The 19,862-nt window shown below is 46.1% G+C and overlaps 2 protein-coding genes across 8 annotated transcripts in view; one reads left to right on the plus strand and one right to left on the minus strand.

Annotated features, from left to right (window-relative positions):
• The window catches only part of DDX19A (DEAD-box helicase 19A), a 29,335-nt gene extending 23,962 nt beyond the window's left edge, over positions 1-5,373 (plus strand). For all 3 annotated transcript variants that reach the window (XM_027119329.1, XM_027119332.1, XM_027119331.1), the window contains 4 exons: positions 180-417; positions 2,976-3,138; positions 3,602-3,793; positions 4,229-5,373. In XM_027119329.1, coding sequence (XP_026975130.1) covers positions 180-417; positions 2,976-3,138; positions 3,602-3,793; positions 4,229-4,290 — 655 coding nt within the window. In that variant the 3' untranslated portion in view covers positions 4,291-5,373. The remainder of the gene's footprint in view (positions 1-179; positions 418-2,975; positions 3,139-3,601; positions 3,794-4,228) is intronic.
• ST3GAL2 (ST3 beta-galactoside alpha-2,3-sialyltransferase 2) overlaps positions 1-19,862 on the minus strand; it is an 81,230-nt gene that overhangs the window by 8,008 nt on the left and 53,360 nt on the right. For 2 of the 5 annotated variants that reach the window (XM_027119334.1, XM_027119333.1), the window contains exon 7: positions 16,895-19,269. In XM_027119334.1, coding sequence (XP_026975135.1) covers positions 19,096-19,269 — 174 coding nt within the window. In that variant the 3' untranslated portion in view covers positions 16,895-19,095. Of the gene's footprint in view, positions 1-411; positions 541-1,614; positions 2,719-5,567; positions 5,761-16,894; positions 19,270-19,862 lie in introns of those variants that run through there. The other 3 variants (XR_003435425.1, XR_003435426.1, XR_003435424.1) reach the window with 3 other exon arrangements.

Here is a 19,862-nt window from a genome sequence, read left to right on the forward strand (position 1 = left end):
GACCCCGACCCAGTGTTTCACTGCAAGGAACAGAAGCACAGCCTCCCCAGGCTCGGATGACCTGCGTCCCCAGGAAGGTGGCAAAGCAGGGAGGAGCACTGCAGGGAGGCTGTGCTTCTGTTCCTTGCAGTGAAACACTGGGTCGGGGTCATGTCGAACACCTGGGCCTTCCCTTGCAGGATGCTTCCCAGGAACTGCCAGATGCTGCTTTTCTCTGCCACCTTCGAAGACTCTGTCTGGAAATTTGCCCAGAAAGTGGTCCCAGACCCAAACATCATCAAACTGAAGCGCGAGGAGGAGACACTGGACACCATCAAGCAGTATTACGTCCTGTGCAATAGCAGAGATGAGAAGTTCCAGGCCTTGTGTAATATCTACGGGGCCATCACCATTGCTCAAGCCATGATCTTCTGCCATGTGAGTAGCAGCGGCAGCAGGAGGAGGCCTGGGGGGGAGGAGCTCCACTGGAGGGTGTGGCCCTGCGCCCTCCCTCTCAGCCAGCTCCACTTCATGCTGGGGGACCAGGTTCCTTCCCTGTGGCTGGAAAGGAAGTGGTTTGTGAAGATGTAAGAAACAATTTCTTCTTAGTATCCTGAGGCATATATATAGTCTAAGCATGGAGTCTCCTGAACTTTGTATCATTTGTAGGTGATACATTAGAAAACCCAAGTAAATCAACTGATATTTGGAGGAAAAATAAGAAACTAAACAGGACGGTTGGTTAGAAAATTACTAGAAAATAAGTAGTTTTCCAGTGTCAAACACAAACACTTAGAAAATGGAAGGATAGACCCCAGAAAATGGAAGGATAGACCCCATTTATTTTTTATTTATATATATATTTTTTTGCGGTACACGGGCCTCTCACTGTTGTGGCCTCTTCCATTGCGGAGCACAGGGCTCTGGATGCGCAGGCTCAGCGGCCATGGCTTACGGGCCCAGCTACTCCACGGCATGTGGGATCTTCCTGGTCCGGGGGACGAACCTGTGTCCCCTGCATCGGCAGGCGGACTCTCAACCACTGTGCCACCAGGGAAGCCCAGACCCCATTTATAATAGCCAAAATAATTTTTCAGGAATAGTTAAGATCGCTCAAGAAAACATCAAAATTCTGTTAAGTGATGTAAGAATAAGAGAACTCTTACTCTATTATTGGAATACTTGTAGATTAAAAAAAATTTTTTTTTACAGTGGCATTGTTTTCCCAAACTCAAATTGAAACTTTCAAACCTACAGAAAAGATGAAAAAAAATACAAAATGAGCACTTTCATGCCCTTCACCTATTGTCAACATTTGCTTTATCCATAAGCTTTTGTGGGGGGGATATCTGTACTTTTTCCTAAATCTTTTTTTTTTTTTTTGGGGGGGCTGCGTTCGGTCTTCGTTGCTGCACGCTGACTTTCTCTAGTTGTGGCAAGCGGGGGTACTCTTCATTTTGGTGCGCGGGCTTCTTATTGCAGTGGCTTCTCTTGTTGCGGAGCACAGGCTCTCGGTGCATGGGCTCAGTAGTTGTGGCACGTGGGCTCAGTAGTTGTGGCACATGGGCTCTAGAGCGCAGGCTCAGTAGTTGTGGCACACGGGCTTAGTTGCTCTGCAGCATGTGGGATCTTCATGGACCAGGGCTCGAACCCATGTCCCCTGCATTGGCAGGCAGATTCTTTTTTTTTATTTAATAAAATACTTTCAGTCATTTTGCTTTGGGATATATATCTAATGCCATATATGGTAGAAAACTGCAGTATAGATCCTTTTGATTCACTGTTTTATTCCAGACATAATGTAACTCAGTATATTTAGAAAGTATGTGTATATATAAATACTTATTATAAAAAAAATCCTTTTGTAAGCATGTTATTCCTCTACTGAAATGTAACTTCATAGAAGCCATGCCACCTTATATTATTAAATTATCAGGTGATTTGCACCATATAGCACTAATGATTTTCCATCAAAGAAATTACGCATTTCTCATTTTGTGAAAGTATCAATTAATAAAGCACCTGACAGTTTTAAACAGTTAGAATTAGAAATTCAATATAAACAAATCTTGCCTAATGTATTTATTTTAAATTTGTTGTGTCCCTTTCTAGGGTAAGGGTTTTTGCTCATTTTATTATTATTTTTTCAACATCTTTATTGGAGTATACTTGCTTTACAATGGTGTGTTAGTTTCTGGCAGGTGGATTTTTAACCACTGCGCCACCAGGGAAGTCCCTTGCTGAATCATTTTAAAGTCAGTTGTAGATATCAGGACATTTCCCACCTAAATGCTTCCTAAGGATGAGACGTGCTCCTGCATGAGCACAGGACCATTGTCACACCTTTCACAGTGATGCAGCGAGTGTCCTCTCTGTAGTCCATCATATGCCACTTTCCCCATGTGAACCAAAATGGCCTTTATTGCTTTTGGCTGCTGCTGTTAAACCTAAGAGCCAATCAGAGAATGTCTGTTGCATTTAGTCTCTCTTGAGACTCCCTTAATCTATAACAGTTTCTCCACCTTTCATGACATGGACATCTTGAAGAGTCCAGGCTAGGGACTTCCCTGGCAGTCCAGTGGTTGAGACTTCGCCTTCCAGTGTAGGGGGTGCCAGTTCGATCCCTGGTCAGGGAGCTGGGATCCGACATGCCTTGGGTCCAAGGGGCCAGGGCATGGAACAGAAGCAATGTTGTAACGGGTTCAATCGAGACTTTGGAAATGGTCCACATGAAAAAATCTTAAAAATAAAAAAATAAAGAGTTCAGACTAGTAAGTAGTCTTTAGAATGTCTCTGATTTCCCCCCTCCTTCTGATTATATTAAGGTTAAATATTTTTCTAAGATTAGCACCCAGGTGACATGGTTACTTCTTTATACCACATCACGTTAACAATTTTAAGACACATAATGCTTAACTGCTAAGTTTTAGTAGTCTTCCAGATCAAAAATATTCTCTTAAGGTACTTATATTTCTGAAATGTTTTCTTCCTTCCAGACCCGCAAAACAGCTAGTTGGCTGGCAGCAGAGCTCTCAAAAGAAGGCCACCAGGTGGCTCTGCTGAGTGGTGAAATGGTGGTGGAGCAGAGGGCTGCAGTGATTGAGCGCTTCCGAGAGGGCAAAGAGAAGGTTCTGGTCACCACCAACGTGTGTGCCCGCGGTGAGCAGAGATTGTGCCCTGGTCTGCAGGCTCGGGGTAGCGGGAGAGATCCTCGTCTGCGGGACACTCCGGTGGTTTGTGGGAGATCCTGTTTTCTAGAAGAGCCTGTTTGTATTCCCTTAGCAGAGGAGAACTTTCACAGAAGCCAGGAGTCCTGACTTGGTGGCTTAGAACGGCACCTGCTCTTCTTCGGGCCCCCAGTGAGGCTTTAGCTGCTTCTCCAGATACTGGTATCCAGCAGAGGCTCTCTGGAGCCTGATGGCTGATTTCATAATTTGGTCAGCACCTGCCACAGTTCTGTTTTCTCCCTCTGGCTTCTGCTACCTGCCCCTTTGTCTGAATCCCAGAGCTGGCCCATCCCAGACTGTTCCTTCCACCTGAGGTTGGCGTGTGTAGGCCTGACTGTGGACGACAGTGATTTCTGTCTCCCATCCTTACTCCTGTCCACCTCTCCTTCATGCAGGTATCGATGTGGAACAGGTGTCTGTCGTCATCAACTTTGACCTTCCCGTGGACAAGGATGGGAACCCGGACAACGAGACCTACCTGCACCGGATCGGGCGCACCGGCCGCTTTGGCAAGAGGGGCCTGGCCGTGAACATGGTGGACAGCAAGCACAGCATGAACATCCTGAACAGAATCCAGGAGCATTTCAGTGAGTCCCTGGGAGTGTCCCCTGCTGGGCCCTTACCTTACAGGGGCAAGTCCGGGGGGGGAGGGGAGGGTGAAGGGTAGGTTTTCCTGTGGCCCCGAGAGAGGCCTTTGTCTCTGTCCCATTCCCCTCCTTCCCTACAATGTGGAAGTTCTCAAAGAGCACACCTGGAGAGCTCAGGGCTCAGGGACTTGAATGACAGTCCCCCCCGGCCAGGCTGAGGGGCCTGGGGCTCTGCCTGTTGCTGTCCGTGTCCCTTGCTCAGTCACTGGAAGCCTTTGGGGTTCAGTGAAGGATCTCTGTGGCCAGAGGCACAGCACGTTCCTAGGCAGCAGAGACCTGTGTTTCCTCCCTCCCTGCTGTGCTGTCCCTTCCCTGAGTGTGTGTCTCTGTAACCCCATGTTGGTCTCTCTTTGAATTCTCTTTTCTTTCCCCCAGATAAGAAAATAGAAAGACTGGACACAGATGACTTGGACGAGATTGAGAAAATAGCCAACTGAGAAGCTCCTGCAGTCACTGGTGCCACCCTTGGTGCTCCCCCTGCATGGCACACTAGTGCTTTCACGGCACAGGCCTCAACAGTCAACACAAAAATGAAGGCACGAGTAGAGAGAAACTACCTACCTCATTTTAAATTACGTTTGGACTTGACAAAAATTGCGCAAATGATGGGGGAAGGTAGAAGAAAAAATTTGCATTTTGGAAAATTTAGTCCTTTTCCTCCCATCCCTTTTCAAAGCCACGGTTTCCTCCGTCTTTATAATAACATGCTCACTATTGGTAATCGCTGGCCCCAGGATCCCCTGCCTGTTTTCTGGCTAGGGGTGTTGAGACCAGCCTCTAGCCGCTGAAGAAACGATAGAGGTATAGGCAGAGGACAGGAAAGGCCTGGGCAACTCAGCCGTGTGAGCTCCTGTGCGTGGGTGGAGCGTGCGGGCGGCAGCAGAGAGGCCTGAGAGCAGCACCCCCATCCCTGACTGGGACTTGTCACGAATGTCTCTTGCCCTTGGCCACCTTCCTTCTCCTCAAATCCAGAGATGTCCCAGCTGATCCCTTTTACCTCTGTTGTCTGTGCAGAGTATATCCTTCTCTCTCCCTGTGTGAGCATCTTGGCTACTTTGTAAACCTCAGATTTGGGGAGAACCACGGAAGTCAGTGAATCTTCAGAGGGAATGCTCTGGCAAGAGTGGATGATCTAGGGCTGCCTTCTCCTCCCGCAGTTGTTCTGTCTGCTCAGGTACCTGGTGTCACAGCAGCCAGGGGACACCGGGTGGTTTTCTGACACGCCTGGCCAAGTGAGTTGATTCTCACCCATGGATGTCACACTGTGCCTGGAGTCGAGCAGCAGAGTTTGGAAAGGAAGTTATGACCAAGTGAAAACTCTGATTATGCTGTTCATCCGTAACGTAGATGAACTTTAATTCATACATTGTCTGTATGAATAAGGATGGATAAATTAGAGCTATACCCATCATTCATTATGTTAAGAAATTTAAAAATAATTATGAAATGCTTTACTAATCATGATTTGTTTTTACTTGTATTTTTCTGCTTATTAGACTAATATATGCTCATTAAAAAAATGTGTGTGTGTGTATATATATATATATATATATAAAGTATAAGTGCTCATCCCCACCTCTCTGGGATCTCCATTGCTAGCAGCTTGGTGAACATTCAGTATATTGCCTTCTGTTTGCATATATCAACCCACTTTTCTCTTACAAAAATGTGAACATTCTACTCACGCTGTTGTGCGACCTGCCTTTTCACTTACCCGTGTATCTTGGACATGTGACAGGGATGTGCCTCACTCTCAACAAGCATCATCCCAGCGTGTAGCTGCCCCAGCATTACATCATGGCTCCTAGTGATAGGCACATGGGGGCTTCCACTGTGTTGCTGCCCACGGTGAAAATACCAGTCCCGCTCCTCTCTGAGCCCAGCTGAGACTCACTCAGGATGTATACCTGGAAGTAGAGTTGTTGGGTCAGAGTGGGGACCCTTAACATTTTAACACATTGTTAATATAGCCTGCCGAAAAGTTTTTACCAATTTATGTTATTGCAGTGATAACAAAGATACCTATTATGTGCTTACCAACTCCCTCTATTATCAATTTTTAAAACTGCCAGTCTGAGTAGTAAAAATAGATTATATAACTGCTTCATTTTTTTTAATTTAGTGATGTTTGGCAAATTTTCAGTTTATTGGTATTTGACTTTTCTGTTTTGGTGTGTTGCCCATTCCTATCTCACCATTTTGCTACTGGCTTGTTAGTCTTCATTGAATTTTAGCCACCTTTCTATTTTAGGGAAATTAGACTGTCTTGAGTGGTGGACGTTTTCCTTTTTGTTTGTCTTTACAAAATCATTTTTTCTTAATACTGCACAAAAGTTTAATATTAGTCAGAATGGCCATCATTAAAAAGTCTATAAACAATAAACGTTAGGGCTTCCCTGCTGACACAGTGGTTGAGAGTCCGCCTGCCAATGCAGGGGACACGGGTTCGTGCCCCTGTCTGGGAAGATCCCACATGCCGTGGAGCGGCTGGGCCCGTGAGCCATGGCTGCTGAGCCTGTGCGTCCGGAGCCTGTGGTCCGCAACGGGAGAGGCCACAACAGTGAGAGGCCCGCGTACCGAAAAAAAAACCAAAAAACAATAAATGCTGGAGAGGGTGTGGAGAAAAAGGAACCTTCTTGCACTGTTGGTGGGAATGTAAACTGATACAGCCACTATGGAGAACAGTATGGAGGTTCCTTAAAAAAACTAAAAAAAAGAACTACCATACGACCCAGCAATCGCATTATTGGGCATATGCCCGGAGAAAACCGTAATTCAGAGTCATGTACCACAATGTTCACTGCAGCACTATTTACAATAGGCAGGACACGAAAGCAACCTAAGTGTCCATCGACAGATGAATGGATAAAGAAGATGTGGCACATATATACAATGGAATATTACTCTGCCATAAAAAGAAACGAAATTGAGTTATTTGCAGTGAGGTGGATGGACCTAGAGTCTGTCATACTGAGTGAAGTCAGAAAGAGAAAAACAAATACCATATGCTAACACATATATATGGAATCTAAACAAAAAAAAATTGATTCTGAAGAACATAGGGGCAGGACAGGAATAAAGACGCAGACGTAGAGAATGGACTTGAGGACACGGGGAGGGAGAAGGGTAAGCTGGGACGAAATGAGAGAGTGGCATGGACATACATACATTACCAAATGTAAAACAGCTAGTGGGAAGCAGCCGCATAGCTCAGGGAGATCAGCTCGGTGCTATGTGACCACCTAGAGGAGTGGGATAGGGAGGGTGGGAGGGAGACGCAAGAGGGAGGAGATATGGGGATATATGCATATGTATAGCTGATTCACTTTGTTATACAGCAGAAACTAACCATTGTAAAGCAATTATACTCCAATAAAGATGTTAAACAAAAACAAAAAATTTAATATTGCTCAGACTTCATTATTAAGAAATCTGGATTTCATGTCATGGCTAGAAAACCTTTCCTCATCTCAGTATTATAAATTATTATTATTACTTTTTATTTTTATTTATTTATATATTTTTTTGCGGTACGCGGGCCTCTCACTGCTGTGGCCTCTCCCGCCGCGGAGCACAGGCTCCGGACGCGCAGGCCCAGCGGCCATGACTCATGGGCCCAGCCGCTCCGCGGCATGTGGGATCTTCCTAGACCGGGGCACGAACCCGTGTCCCCTGGATCGGCAGGCGGACTCTCAACCACTGCGCCACCAGGGAAGCCCAGTATTATAAATTATTTACTCATGTTTTTGTAGGTTTTGAAGTGTCGTTTTGCCTGCCTGATTTGCTGTGAGCGATTACGGGCGGTTACCTCCGGGTGAGTGGGTGTGTGGGCTGGAGCCGAGACTGAGCGACAGGGTCCAGCTGGGATCACGTGTGAGAGAAAGTGAGACTGAGTGTCCTGGGGATGCAGCAGCTACGGTGACTGCAGGTGTGTCAGGGGCGCATGCAAGCCACTGATGCGGGAAGGGGTTCTGAGAAGAAAAGTGGGAGCGAGAAGTGGAGCAAGTTTCCAGAAAGGCCGTGGGTAGAGAGGAAGCAGTGCTCAGGGTGCTCGGAAGGGAGACAGGCAAAGAGGGAGAGGAGGTCGTGTGCAGTGCCAGCATTCCAGATAAGTGACACCCGCTTTGACCCCAAAACACAACAGTGATACAGAAAAGGTAAAACTAGAAAACAAAACACCGCCTGACCCGAAAAACAAGATGAATACTTCTGTGGACCAGTAATGGGGAAACATGCAAAGCTGCGAGCAGGGCTGAAGCCAAAGCTTGCTGGGCTCCCGTCCGGGGACCGAGCAGCTGCAGGCTGTTAGGTCCCGCTCAGCAGAGGGGCCGGGAAGCGAAGCGCTGCACACAAGACCAGAACTCAAGGCAGCCTCGCCGCTTGGAGGGCGCTGGATTGGAGCTTCGCCTGCACGCCAGCTGGACAGAGACTTTCATCAAGACGCAGGCCCAGAAAGGAGACAGGAGGATGCGGATCCCCGCTGCAACCGTTAAGCCACACCATCCTGTCAACTGCCTGCCTGGTCTGATATCCTCTGATCTCACTGAATCAGCGCACCTGGCTCTAGAATAAGGGCAAGAGGGGCGGGGAGCTGGATGGAGCCAATTGCTAAATCCACCTGTGGGGCTTCCCTGGTGGCGCGGTGGTTAAGAATCCGCCTGCCAATGCAGGGTACACGGGTTCGAGCCCTGGTCCGGGAGGATCCCACATACCGCGGAGCAACTAAGCCTGTGACCGAGCCTGTGGTCTAGAGCCCGCGAGCCACAACTACTGAGCCTGCGCGCCTAGAGCCCGTGTTCTGCAACAAGAGAAGCCACCACAATGAGAAACCTGCTCACCGCAACCAAGAGTAGCACCCCCCTCGCTGCAACTAGAGAAAGCCAGCACGCAGCAACGAAGACCCAATGCAGCCAAAAATAAATAAATAAAAAATTTTAAAAAAGCAAACCCACCTGTGGATTGTGGGGAGAGAAGAAATTGAATGCAAAGAAAGACGCAAACAATAGAGGGAAGGTGGGGAGGGGCAAGATAGGGGTATGGGATTAAGAGATACAAACTACTAAGTATAACATAAATAAGCAGCCAGGATATATCGTACAGCACAGGGAAATACAGCCATTATTTTTTAATAACTTTAAATGGAGCATGATCTATAAAAACACTGAATCACTGTGTTGTACACCTGAAACTAATATTGTAAATCAACTATACTTCAAAAAAAAAGGTATCAAATTCACCCCAGATAAAATTTATTTTATGGAATGGCCTCATAAAAGGCTTACAGTATGTTTGGATGCTCAAAGAGAAAGTGAAATGATTACATTTCACTGAAAAGAGCAAGAAACTATGAAGTAAATTTGGACAAGAGCAGTGGTGTGCTGAAACTCACACAAGCTGGCTGGTAAATCACTGGCAGATTGAAACTGGCTGTGCTGGGAATATTTATACCACAGAAATCAGCAACACTATAAATCAGGGGTTTTAGTTTGTTTTCAGAGGCAGTTTACCAGCATAACACTGGTAGATTAGAAATTTTAGAAATGAGAAAGTCACTGAAATAAACTCAATAAATGGGAATCCTAGATTTTAAATCCTAATTATACTCTCATTTTAAGGACAAAAATAAGAACACAACCGAATTTCAGTAGAGAAAGAGAAAGCGAAATGATTACATTTACAATAAAACTATTTCTTGCTCCCATAAGCTCTAAACTGGATGTTCCTGATTGGTTAGCTCTTCTGGACACCTTCCCCTGACTCTTTCCATTGAAAAGAGTGGGTTTTTTTTTTTTTTAATAGAATTGATTTTTTTAGAACAGTTTTAAGTGTATAGAAAGAAAAGGCAAAGTTACCTCATAGCAAAAGAAGGACTGAACTCAGATCCTTCTGAATGCAGACACCATATGTTCTTTCTACTTCACCAAGCCTTCTCCCTGGAGAGAAGCCATGTTGCCAGAAAGAGCCTGCATTATTCTCAGCAGAAACAGTTGTTAGATGAAAGGTGTTGTTTCTATATTCTCGGGGAGCAGGCTGCTCCTGATACCCACAGTTCGGCAAGTGTAAGGGGAGGGGCCATCTTGCATTTTTGTGCGTTAGTTGTCACACAGACAAACTCACCGCAGAAGCTGTGATTTTTCTGGAAGGGTAGTGAGGAGCATTGATTCCTAATTCACTCAGAAAGGAATAATTTGATTTTTTAAAGGGTTTCAGGATTTCACCCTTCCCCTCACCAAGCCAGGAATGTTTTCCTACTTTGCCAAATATGTAACAGGCAGCAGTTCCTCGCCTGCTGAATGGCAGCCCTCAGCCGTTCACTCCTCTGATGGGTAAAATATTTAATCGCTTCCTGCCCTTCCTCTAGCATCCAGCCAGAGTGCCAGCCAAGTGTGTATCCACCACCCCTGGTCAGGCCATAAATCGTAATGTTTCTCTCCAAAGAGCCCTCTGTGTTCAGACTGTATTACTGCTCACTCAAACATGGTGCCTCTCCCAGAGGAACACACATCCCTGCTAGGCATGGACATGGGACTTCTTTGACATCAAGGACATGTGAACTTCTTGACAGAAGCATTCAGAGCCAGCCTGTGGCTCACCAGACACTCTTTTCCTGGCCCTGAAACAACAGATCCACCACAGACGGCACTCCTTTCTGTCTGGGTCCCTGAGTGACCATGATGAGCACAGCCCGTGATGGAAAAGTGGCTTGAGTGAGAAACAAACTTTGTTGTTTTAAGCCACTGCGAGTTTGAAGGGTGTTTGTTACTGTAGCACAACCTAGCTTATCCTGACCGCCCTCCCTGCCTTGGAACGGCTGGTTCCCTGTCCAGTCACCCTAAGGTCAATCCAGATCATAGATATGCTCCATCTAGGTACACAAAATTCCCAAGCAGCTTCTTGATCCACTTAATACAGAAGAGAGAAAAATTTCCAATTCCCAATTATTTAAAAAGCCTCCATCATGACAGAGAGGGGTTAAATAAACAACCACAAGAAATCAGCTCTGTGGAGACAGAGGAAAACAGACGAAGAAAAAGGTGTCTGCTAGTATGTGATTAAACACCACACTTACCTAATTTTCCTTTCCAAGAGCTCACTGAATTTATCGGGAAGGAAAGAAAAAGGTATAAACTCACATGGACAAATAAAATGGAAGCAGTTACATTGGAAGAGGGAATTTAACAAAATGTTTGGAACACACAGAAAAATGAATGAAAAAGCTCCAATTTTTAGTAATACAGGGAACTATATAGAGCATGAAAAAAATTCCAATCCAAAAACCAGCTACAAAGCTGATAATATTCTGTTTGAATATATCAAAGAACTACTACTTTTAGGGTTTTATTTTTAACATTTAGCTCTGATTCACTTGGCATTTTGGTGAATGGTTTAGGCTATGGATCTAATTTTATCTTTTTCCAGATGGTTATCTAGTTATCCCAATAAAATTTATTTAAATATCCATCTTTTCCTAAGTGATTTGAGAGGCCATCTCTATTATAAACCAAATTTCCATGCAGACTTGGGTCTAGGTAATCAGACTAATGAAAGAGAATTGAGTATCCAGAAATACTCAAGTGAATATGGAATGTCAGGGCGGTGGTCACCTTCAGGGGAAGGAAGGGGGCTGTGCTTGGCAAGGAAGATGGAACAGGGAGGCCTCTGGGGTGCTTGCACAACCCGAGTGGTGGCTACATGAGTGTTCATCTTAAAATAATTCATTAAGGAACCGCCATACTGTTTTTCATAGTGGCTGCATCAATTTCAATTTCCCCCAACAGGGCACAAGGGTTCCCTTTGTTCCACATCTTCACCAGCGCTTGTTATCTCTTGTCTTTCTGATAACAGCTGCTCTAACAGGAGTGTGGTGATATCTCATTATGGCTTTGATTTGCATTTCCCTGATGATTAATGATGTTGCATATCTTTTCATGTACCTGCTGACCATCTGTATGTCTTCATTGGAGAAATGTCTATTCATATCTGCCCATTTTTTAATCAGATTGGGTTTTTTGCTACTGAGTTATGTGAGTTCTTTATATATTTTGGTTTCAGGTTTTACATTTAAGTCTAATCCATTTGGAGTTAATTTTTTTGAGTGGTGTGAGATAGGGGTCCAGTTTCATTCTTTTGCATGTGCATACAGAACTACCATATGATCCAACAATTCCACTTCTGGGTACACATCCAAAAGAATAAAATCACTGTCTTGAAGAGACATCTGCACCCCCATGTTCACTGCAGCATTATTTACAATAGCCAAGACATGGAAATAATCTAAATGTCCATCAACAGATGAATGAATAAAGAAAATGTCATGCATATACACACAATGGAATATTATTCAGCCATAAAAAAGAAAATCCTGCCTTTTGCAACAACATGGATGGACATTGAGGGCATTATGCTAACTGAAATAAGTCAGATGGAGAAAGACAAATACTGTATGGTCTCACTTTTACATGGAACCTAAAACAACTAAATTCACAGAAACAGAGAGCAGATTGGTGCTTGCCAGGGTGGGGGAACGGGTTAAGGTGGTCCAAAGGTATAAACTTCTAGTTACAAGATAAATAAGCTCTGGGGATGTAATGTACAGCATGGTAATTATAGTTAACAATATTTTACTGTATGTTTGAAAGTTGCTAAGAAAGTAGATTTTGAAAGTTCTCATCACACACACAAATATTTTAACTATATGATGTGATGTGTTAACTAATCTTATTGTGGTAATCATTTTGCAATATACACACACATAAAATCACTATGAGTATACGTTACATACATATATAACTTTCTATGTCAATTGTATCTCAATAAAGCTGGAAAAATAAAATTCTAGCTTTTCCAGTTCTTCCATATAACATGTTCAATTACCTCTTTTTTCTTCAGTCCATTTTGATATCCAAATGGCAGTGGAAATTGCTTTTCCTTTACCACAGGAATTATATAATTCTATCTATTTATAATCTATAATCTATATGTATTACATAGTATTCCATCTTTGCTTTATGAAATAAATGTCCATTATGGAGCTTTTAAAAAATAATAATTCATGAAGCTATATATTTTTGTACATTTATTCTTATGCTCTTTTCTGTTTATGCATTATATCCTACAACAAAAATAGTTTTTTTTTTTTTTTTTTTTTTTGCAGTACACGGGCCTCTCACTGTTGTGGCCTCTCCCGTTGCGGAGCACAGGCTCCGGACGCGCAGGCCCAGCGGCCATGGCTCACGGGCCCAGCCGCTCCGCGGCATGCGGGATCCTCCCGGACCGGGAGGAAGCCCGGTCTAATGGGCTTCTAGTGGAAGCCCCTGACTAATACATTTTTAAATTAATTTTTAATTTTTTAAAATTTTTTTAATTTAATTTTTTTAAATTAGTTTTTAATTTTTAAAAACTATTTTTGGGGGCTTCCCTGGTGGCGCAGTGGTTGAGAATCCACCTGCCAGTGCAGGGGACACGGGTTCAATACCTGGTCTGGGAAGATCCCACATGCCGTGGAGCAACTAAGCCTGTGCGCTACAACTACTGAGCCTGTGCTCTAGAGCCCATGAGCCACAACTACTGAGCCCGCGTGCCACAACTACTGAAGCCCGCACGCCAAGAGCCCATGCTCCGCAATGAGAAGCCACCGCAATGAGAAGCCCACGCACTGCAACGAAGAGTTGCCCCCACTCACAGCAACTGGAGAGAAACCGTGTGCAGCAGCAAAGACCCAACACAGCCAAAGATAAATAAATAAATTTATATTAAAAAAATGTATTAGTCGGGACTTCCCTGGTGGCTTAGTGGTTAAGAATCCACCTGCCAATGCAGGGTACACGGGTTTAATCCCTGGTCCGGGAAGATCCCACATGTGGTGGACCAACTAAGCCCGTGCGTCACAACTACTAAGCCTGTGCTCTAGAGCCCGTGAGCCACAACTACTGAGCCTGCAAACTAGAGCCCGCATGCTGCAACTACTGAGCCCACATGTCGCAACTACTGAAGCCCGCACGCTCTAGAGCCCATGCTCTGCAACAAGAAGCCACTGCAATGAGAAGGTTGTGCACTGCAACGAAGAGTAGCGCCCACTTGCCACAACTAGAGAAAGCCCGCGCGCAGCAACGAAGACCCAATGCAGCCAAAAAACAAAAATTAAAAAAACCCATCATTTCAAAACAATGTCTTTTAAAAAAAAAAGTATTAGTCATGTACCCCTATGCTTCAGAGCAGCACTATTTACAATAGCCAAGACCTGGAAACAACCTAAATGTCCATCGACAGATGAATGGATAAAGAAGATGTGGTACATATATACAGTGGAATATTACTTAGCCATGCAAAAGAATGAAATAATGCCATTTGCAGCAACATGGACGCAACTAGAGATTATCATAGTAAGTTAAGTAAATCAGAAAGAGCAAGACATATACTGTATGATATCACTTATATGTGGAATCTACAATGTGACACAAATGAACATATCTACGAAACAGAAACAGACTCATAGACGTAGAGAACAGACTTGTGGCTGCCAAGGAGGAGGTGGGGTGGGAGAAAGGAAAGATTGGGAGCTTGGGATTAGCAGATACAAACTATTATATGTATAGAATGGATAAACAACAAGGTCCTACTGTATAGTAGAGGGAACTATATTCAATATCCTGTGATAAATCGTAATGGAAAAGAATACGAACAAGAATATATATGTAGGGCTTCCCTGGTGGCGTAGTGGTTGAGAATCCACCTGCCAATGCAGGGGACACAGGTTCGAGCCCTGGTCTGGGAAGATCCCACATGCCGCGGAGCAACTAAGCCCGTGTGCCACAACTCCTGAGCCCACATGCCTAGAGCCCACACTCCGCAACAAGAAGCCTGCGCACTGCAATGAAGAGTAGCCCTCGCTCACTGCAACTACAGAAAGCCCACGCACAGCAACAAAGACCCAAAAGCAGCCAAAAAAAAAAAAATTAATTAAAAAAAAAGAATATATATGTATAACTGAATCACTTTGCTGTATAGCAGAAATTAACACAATATTGTAAATCAACTATACTTCAATAAATTTTTTTTTTAATGTAGTAGTGATTGGGGCACCATCTTTAAAGAATTCTGGTGGCTGTTATGTGAGGGTCAGAAAAGAATGGATCTCAGCCTGACAAAGACGAGAAAGCCGTGCCTCCCTACGTGACACAGGGAGGCACATTTACCACAACAACCCAGTTTGTCAATTAGAGTTCTGACCTATAAGCATTTGGGACAACAGTTAATCGACCATTTAAGGTCCCCAGAAGTAAAACAGATGCTGGGCAGCCCTCTAAGGTACTGCTTGATGTGTATAGGAAGGAACATTCTAGGAGTGCCGAGAAGAAACCTGAGTCACAATGATGGGAATTTTTGGCTTCTTACCCAGTTCCCAGACCTAATCAGGTTACACACCTGGAGCCTTTTTCAAGGCGATCTCAGGGTCCTTTGAGGAACTATTCTCTGATGTAGCAGGTATGTAGTGTGGCTCTTCCCCCAAGCTTTTCCCGAGGAACCTATTTCCTGGAGTGACAGTGCACTGGGGAAAGGGAAATACCCAGACCATCAGGAGTTATCAGACACTGGCTCTGAGACCCAAATGCCAATGCAGTCCACCTTATTATGAGAGTTGGAGCTTACTATGGCTAATGATAGATGGAGCTCTGGTCCAAGTCCATTTAATGGTGGGTCCAATGAGACCACAGACCCATTTTAAGGTAATTTCCTTAGTTCCAAAAGGAAAGAGAGATATTTACTACCTGGCAAAATCACCATATTGGCAACCAGACCCGTGGAGGGAAGGTGATTATGATGGGATAGGCCTAATAGAAGTCCCTGGAACTATCTCCAACATGGTAAGTCAAATTCAATACCACATTCCAGCAGGATTTGCAGAGATTGGTGCTGCCATCCAAATTGAGTTATGGAAGGGTGGGTGACTTCTTCCTCGTTTCATTCACTCACCATCTGAATCATGGAGAATGATAGTAGTTTATTGCAAAGGTAAACAAGTGGCAATGCTAACCTGTGGTTCCAGATGTGATATCTTTGCTGAATCAAAACAACACAGTCCTTGGCCAACATTAAAAAAAAAAAGACACATGATTTGGTGAGACTCCTGATTCTGGAGGTAACAGGTACAACATCTGGAGTGCTGGTCCCACAAAGTGTGGTGACCCACAACCCATAAGACTGGGGCCCAGATAAGAAACAATTCTCAGAAGCCCAGGCTATGTGTACGTCATCCGGACGCTGGACCTTATCACTCAGCCAACCAAATGCTATTGGAGAGTGTCTGTGGCAAAGAGAGATGTCATATGGAGCCTATGGCAACTCCAAATAAGAGAATTACAGCCCAGATTCCTAGGGTTTTAGAAGAAGACCTATGCCCTCCTCCACCAAAAAGTATTCTCCATTTGAAAAGCAACTCTGGGCTTGCTCTTGAGCATTGACAGAAACTGGATTGCAGGACACCAAGTGACTACAGACTCTAAGAGAGATCCATCGTTGAGGCCCACATTATCTGATCCACCAGACTATAAAATTGTACATTCAGTGGCATTCCGTTGCATGATGGAGGTAGGCTTGAGTGGGTCCAGACAGCCCAGTTAACAGCACAGGCAGTTACCGCAGACCCCTGTGGCACCAGCTCCTACCATTCTGCCAATTCCCTGCCAACCCACACCTATGGCATCATGGGAAGTTCCACAGAACCTGGAAAAGGAGGGGAGAAAAGCCCCATCCTGGTGCCTGCTGGATCTGCATGTTGTGCTGGCGCCTTGCAGTGGACAGTGTCTGCCCTGCTGATCGACTCAGGGGCCCTGAAGGACAGTAGTGAAGGCCACCCTCCCAGAAGGCATAGCTGGCAGTTGGGGGTTGGGAAGCCTCACGTATAAGGAAAGGGTGGGAGTCGTGCCCTCCCCTCTTCACATTCACCCACAACAGTCTTAGCCATTACGTAGTCACAACTTCCCACTGACAGATACACCTTCTTTTCACCAGCAAACACATTTCAGAACAAACAAACGACTATATAGTTTCTTTGCTCTTTTTAATTCAGAGAAAAAGGGAAGAAAATAAAACAACATTTGTTTAAATAATTGTTGTAGAAAAGATCTGGGCCGGATGCTGGGACCTACCTCTTCCAGAATGGGGATTTATTAATGTTTTAAACAAAACAAAATCCAAACAAAAGAAGAAAAAGGAACAGAAAAGAAATAAATTATTCTGCTCAATACTGTCTGGCATATTGCATTGTTTTTTCATCTTTTAAACACTCAAAAGAGCCTCTTCAGGAAGCACTGAGATGAGACTGGCAAGAATAACTGGTACCTTGACTCTCTAAAATGACAACAGGAGGTGGTGAGAGAGGCGTTCCACTAAAGGCTCCCCTAACCCACAAACATTCTTTACTCCTCCTACTTCTGGAACTGGGAAAGGACAGACTCAATCTAAGTTCTCAATATATTAACTTTTAGGGGTGCCCACTGCCCTGCCCTAACCCTCTAATACACTCCCCTGCTGGCTACTGTTCCCCCAGCCAGCTGCAGGAACTACACCAATGGCCAGGAGGCTACCAGGTGGTATCAACTCACCAAGAAAAGAGGGTGTTTTTTGTGTTCGTCACTGTTGGGAAGGGGGATCCTTTTAGTGGTTTGGAGGCTTCACAGAAGCCCTTTCACGCCTCCTACACTTCCCCAACCTTGAAAGGTGAGAACACCCTCAGCAGCTTCCTCTAGGGACTTAAGCTGGGTTCAGTCATGCAAGTAGCGTCCAGCTGTAACCTCTGGTTGTTAGCTTCGCAGCCCTTCTAGAGCTGGAAATGGATAGTGGGTTAGAGGGAAAAGGCAGCAGGTGAACAAGGGGGAAGGGATGTGTGGGCAGGGGAGGAGGCATGCAGGGGGCAAGTCTACTCCTCCCCAGCTATTTGCATGGCCAGCTTACTATTTGCAAAGAATCTGTTGGTCAGCCACCCCTAGTAACTTCAGGTTAGCTAAATCATGAGCCCAAAGCATCTCCAGCCTTCTTTCCTACGTGTTGTTCCCTTTCCCTAGAGCCAGACAAAGGGGGAAGGGCGGGGAGCAGCAGTGCCCCAATCACAGGGCAAGTTTTGATTTTTTTTTTTTTTTTCCCCAGAGCAACAAGTAGGCTGGGGAGGAGGCCCAGGACCTAGGGAGAGACACTTAAAAAAGGTTGTGGGCGAACCACAGGGGCAGAGAGTACACGTAAGTGTACCTTACATCTGATGTGACGGGGCTTCCTTGTTTCCTGCCCTATTCTTTCACCTGTGTTCCAGAGTTAAGCCCTAGGCGAATTCCGCCCCCAGCAAGACGTGAAAACAATTCTAGTTTTCTGGTGAGACACTAAATGCCATGGTCAGAAAGGCCATTCCATAGGGTGGCCAAAGGCGGGAGGGGAGGAGGCAGGAGGAGGGGACCCCCGTACCCTCTGGATTCTCACCGCATTTCTTTGGTGGGTTTGCACTCACCCATCTGCGCCTGACCGATAAAGGAAATGTGAGGTCTAGTTCTCTCGGAGGTCCAAAGCGGTTTGGGAGGGCTCTAACTTTTCCCCTGGGGAAAAACGCGCTCCTTGGAAACCACCTGACCACCCGCCGACCTCCCGAAAGCCTCCGCGAACACCCCTCCGCCACGAGGGACCACCGGGAAGGGGAGGCCGGGCCGCTACTGTCCCTCACCTTCCCCACCGTTTCCTCCTCCACGCCCCCTGCGGGGTCAGACCGGCCGGCGACTGAGCCGCCTCCGCCCGAGCCTGAGGAAAGTAGTTCTCGGGGCCGGAACAAACTTCTGCTCCTTTGAAAGCGTGAAATATCGATAAAATCCTACCCAAAAGCATACGGGAGTGGGGATTGATCGGCCGCCGGCCCGCCTCCGAAGGCCATTGATTGGAGGAGACGGGCTCCAGCGCCGGAAGTTCTCCTTGAGTCGCATGATTGGCTGTGAGAAACAGAGGCTCCGGCCGTCGGCAGCGCTGATTGATGCTAGGCCCAGCCAGCGCCCAGAGTCTCGTGATTGGCGGAGGATAGCCGGCGCTCGCTAGACTGAAGCATGATTGGTCCAGACTGCGGCGGCGTCGCTCCCGATTGCCTGCTGACGCCCAATAGAGCGCCGCGCCCGCGCTTAGGCCACCACCCCCGGGCTGACTCTCAGTCCCGGCTGGAGCGCTTGCCAGCGCTTCGCGGAAGGGCCGGAAGAGTCACGGCTGGGTCGGGCTCAGTTCCCTCGGTAGACCTCGATCTTGCTGGCTTTGGCCAGCATGTCGATGATGTGGGCCTCGAAGTCGGCGTCATGCACGCCTGTCTTCCGGAACTCGCCCGCGTACCGGTTATTCTCCCAGTAGTGGTGCCAGTTGCCCCGGCTGTCGGCCCCGAACCCGTACACGTTCACCTGCGGGGGAGGGCGGCGCGGGTCACCCCAAGTCGGGGACCAGGGAACAGAGGGCGCGGAAGAGCCTCGGGTCGTGGTGCGGAAGGAGAGGGGAGCCGCGACGAGCCGACCCCAGCCAGAGGCCGGCAGCTCATCAATTTACAGCGCGCAGTTAGACCGGGGACACCCAGCCCTGACGCTAAGGACACAGTCCCAGAGGGAGACTTCTGCTCCCTTCCGGTTCTCCTTCCAACCACCCTCTGATTACATCAAGAACACCTCAGTTTGGGGCTAGTCTGTGACAGCTCTCCAACCCTTGCTAATTTTTTTTTTTTTTTAATGGAGTACTTTTATTGAAAGCTGGTCAAGTACCCAGTACCATACACTGAAGAGTTTACTGGCAAAAGTGGGTGTGCTGGGCATGAGCACTACCGTGTATGGCACAGTAGCTCCCCCTGCTAGAGAGATGGGCTCCTTGAATGACTAACCTCCATTTTTAACACAGAGTAGGCCTGGGGCCCACAGCTGTGGGAGACACCATCCTGCTGAAACTTAACTACTTAACTACGTCATTTCCATTCCATTTACGTTTATGCTTATTGTTTATGGCAAGT

Source organism: Aethalodelphis obliquidens, unplaced genomic scaffold (assembly GCF_003676395.1).
Source record: "Aethalodelphis obliquidens isolate GAN/ISIS:26980383/991018 unplaced genomic scaffold, ASM367639v1 scaffold20, whole genome shotgun sequence".
Classification (NCBI taxonomy): domain Eukaryota; kingdom Metazoa; phylum Chordata; class Mammalia; order Artiodactyla; family Delphinidae; genus Aethalodelphis; species Aethalodelphis obliquidens.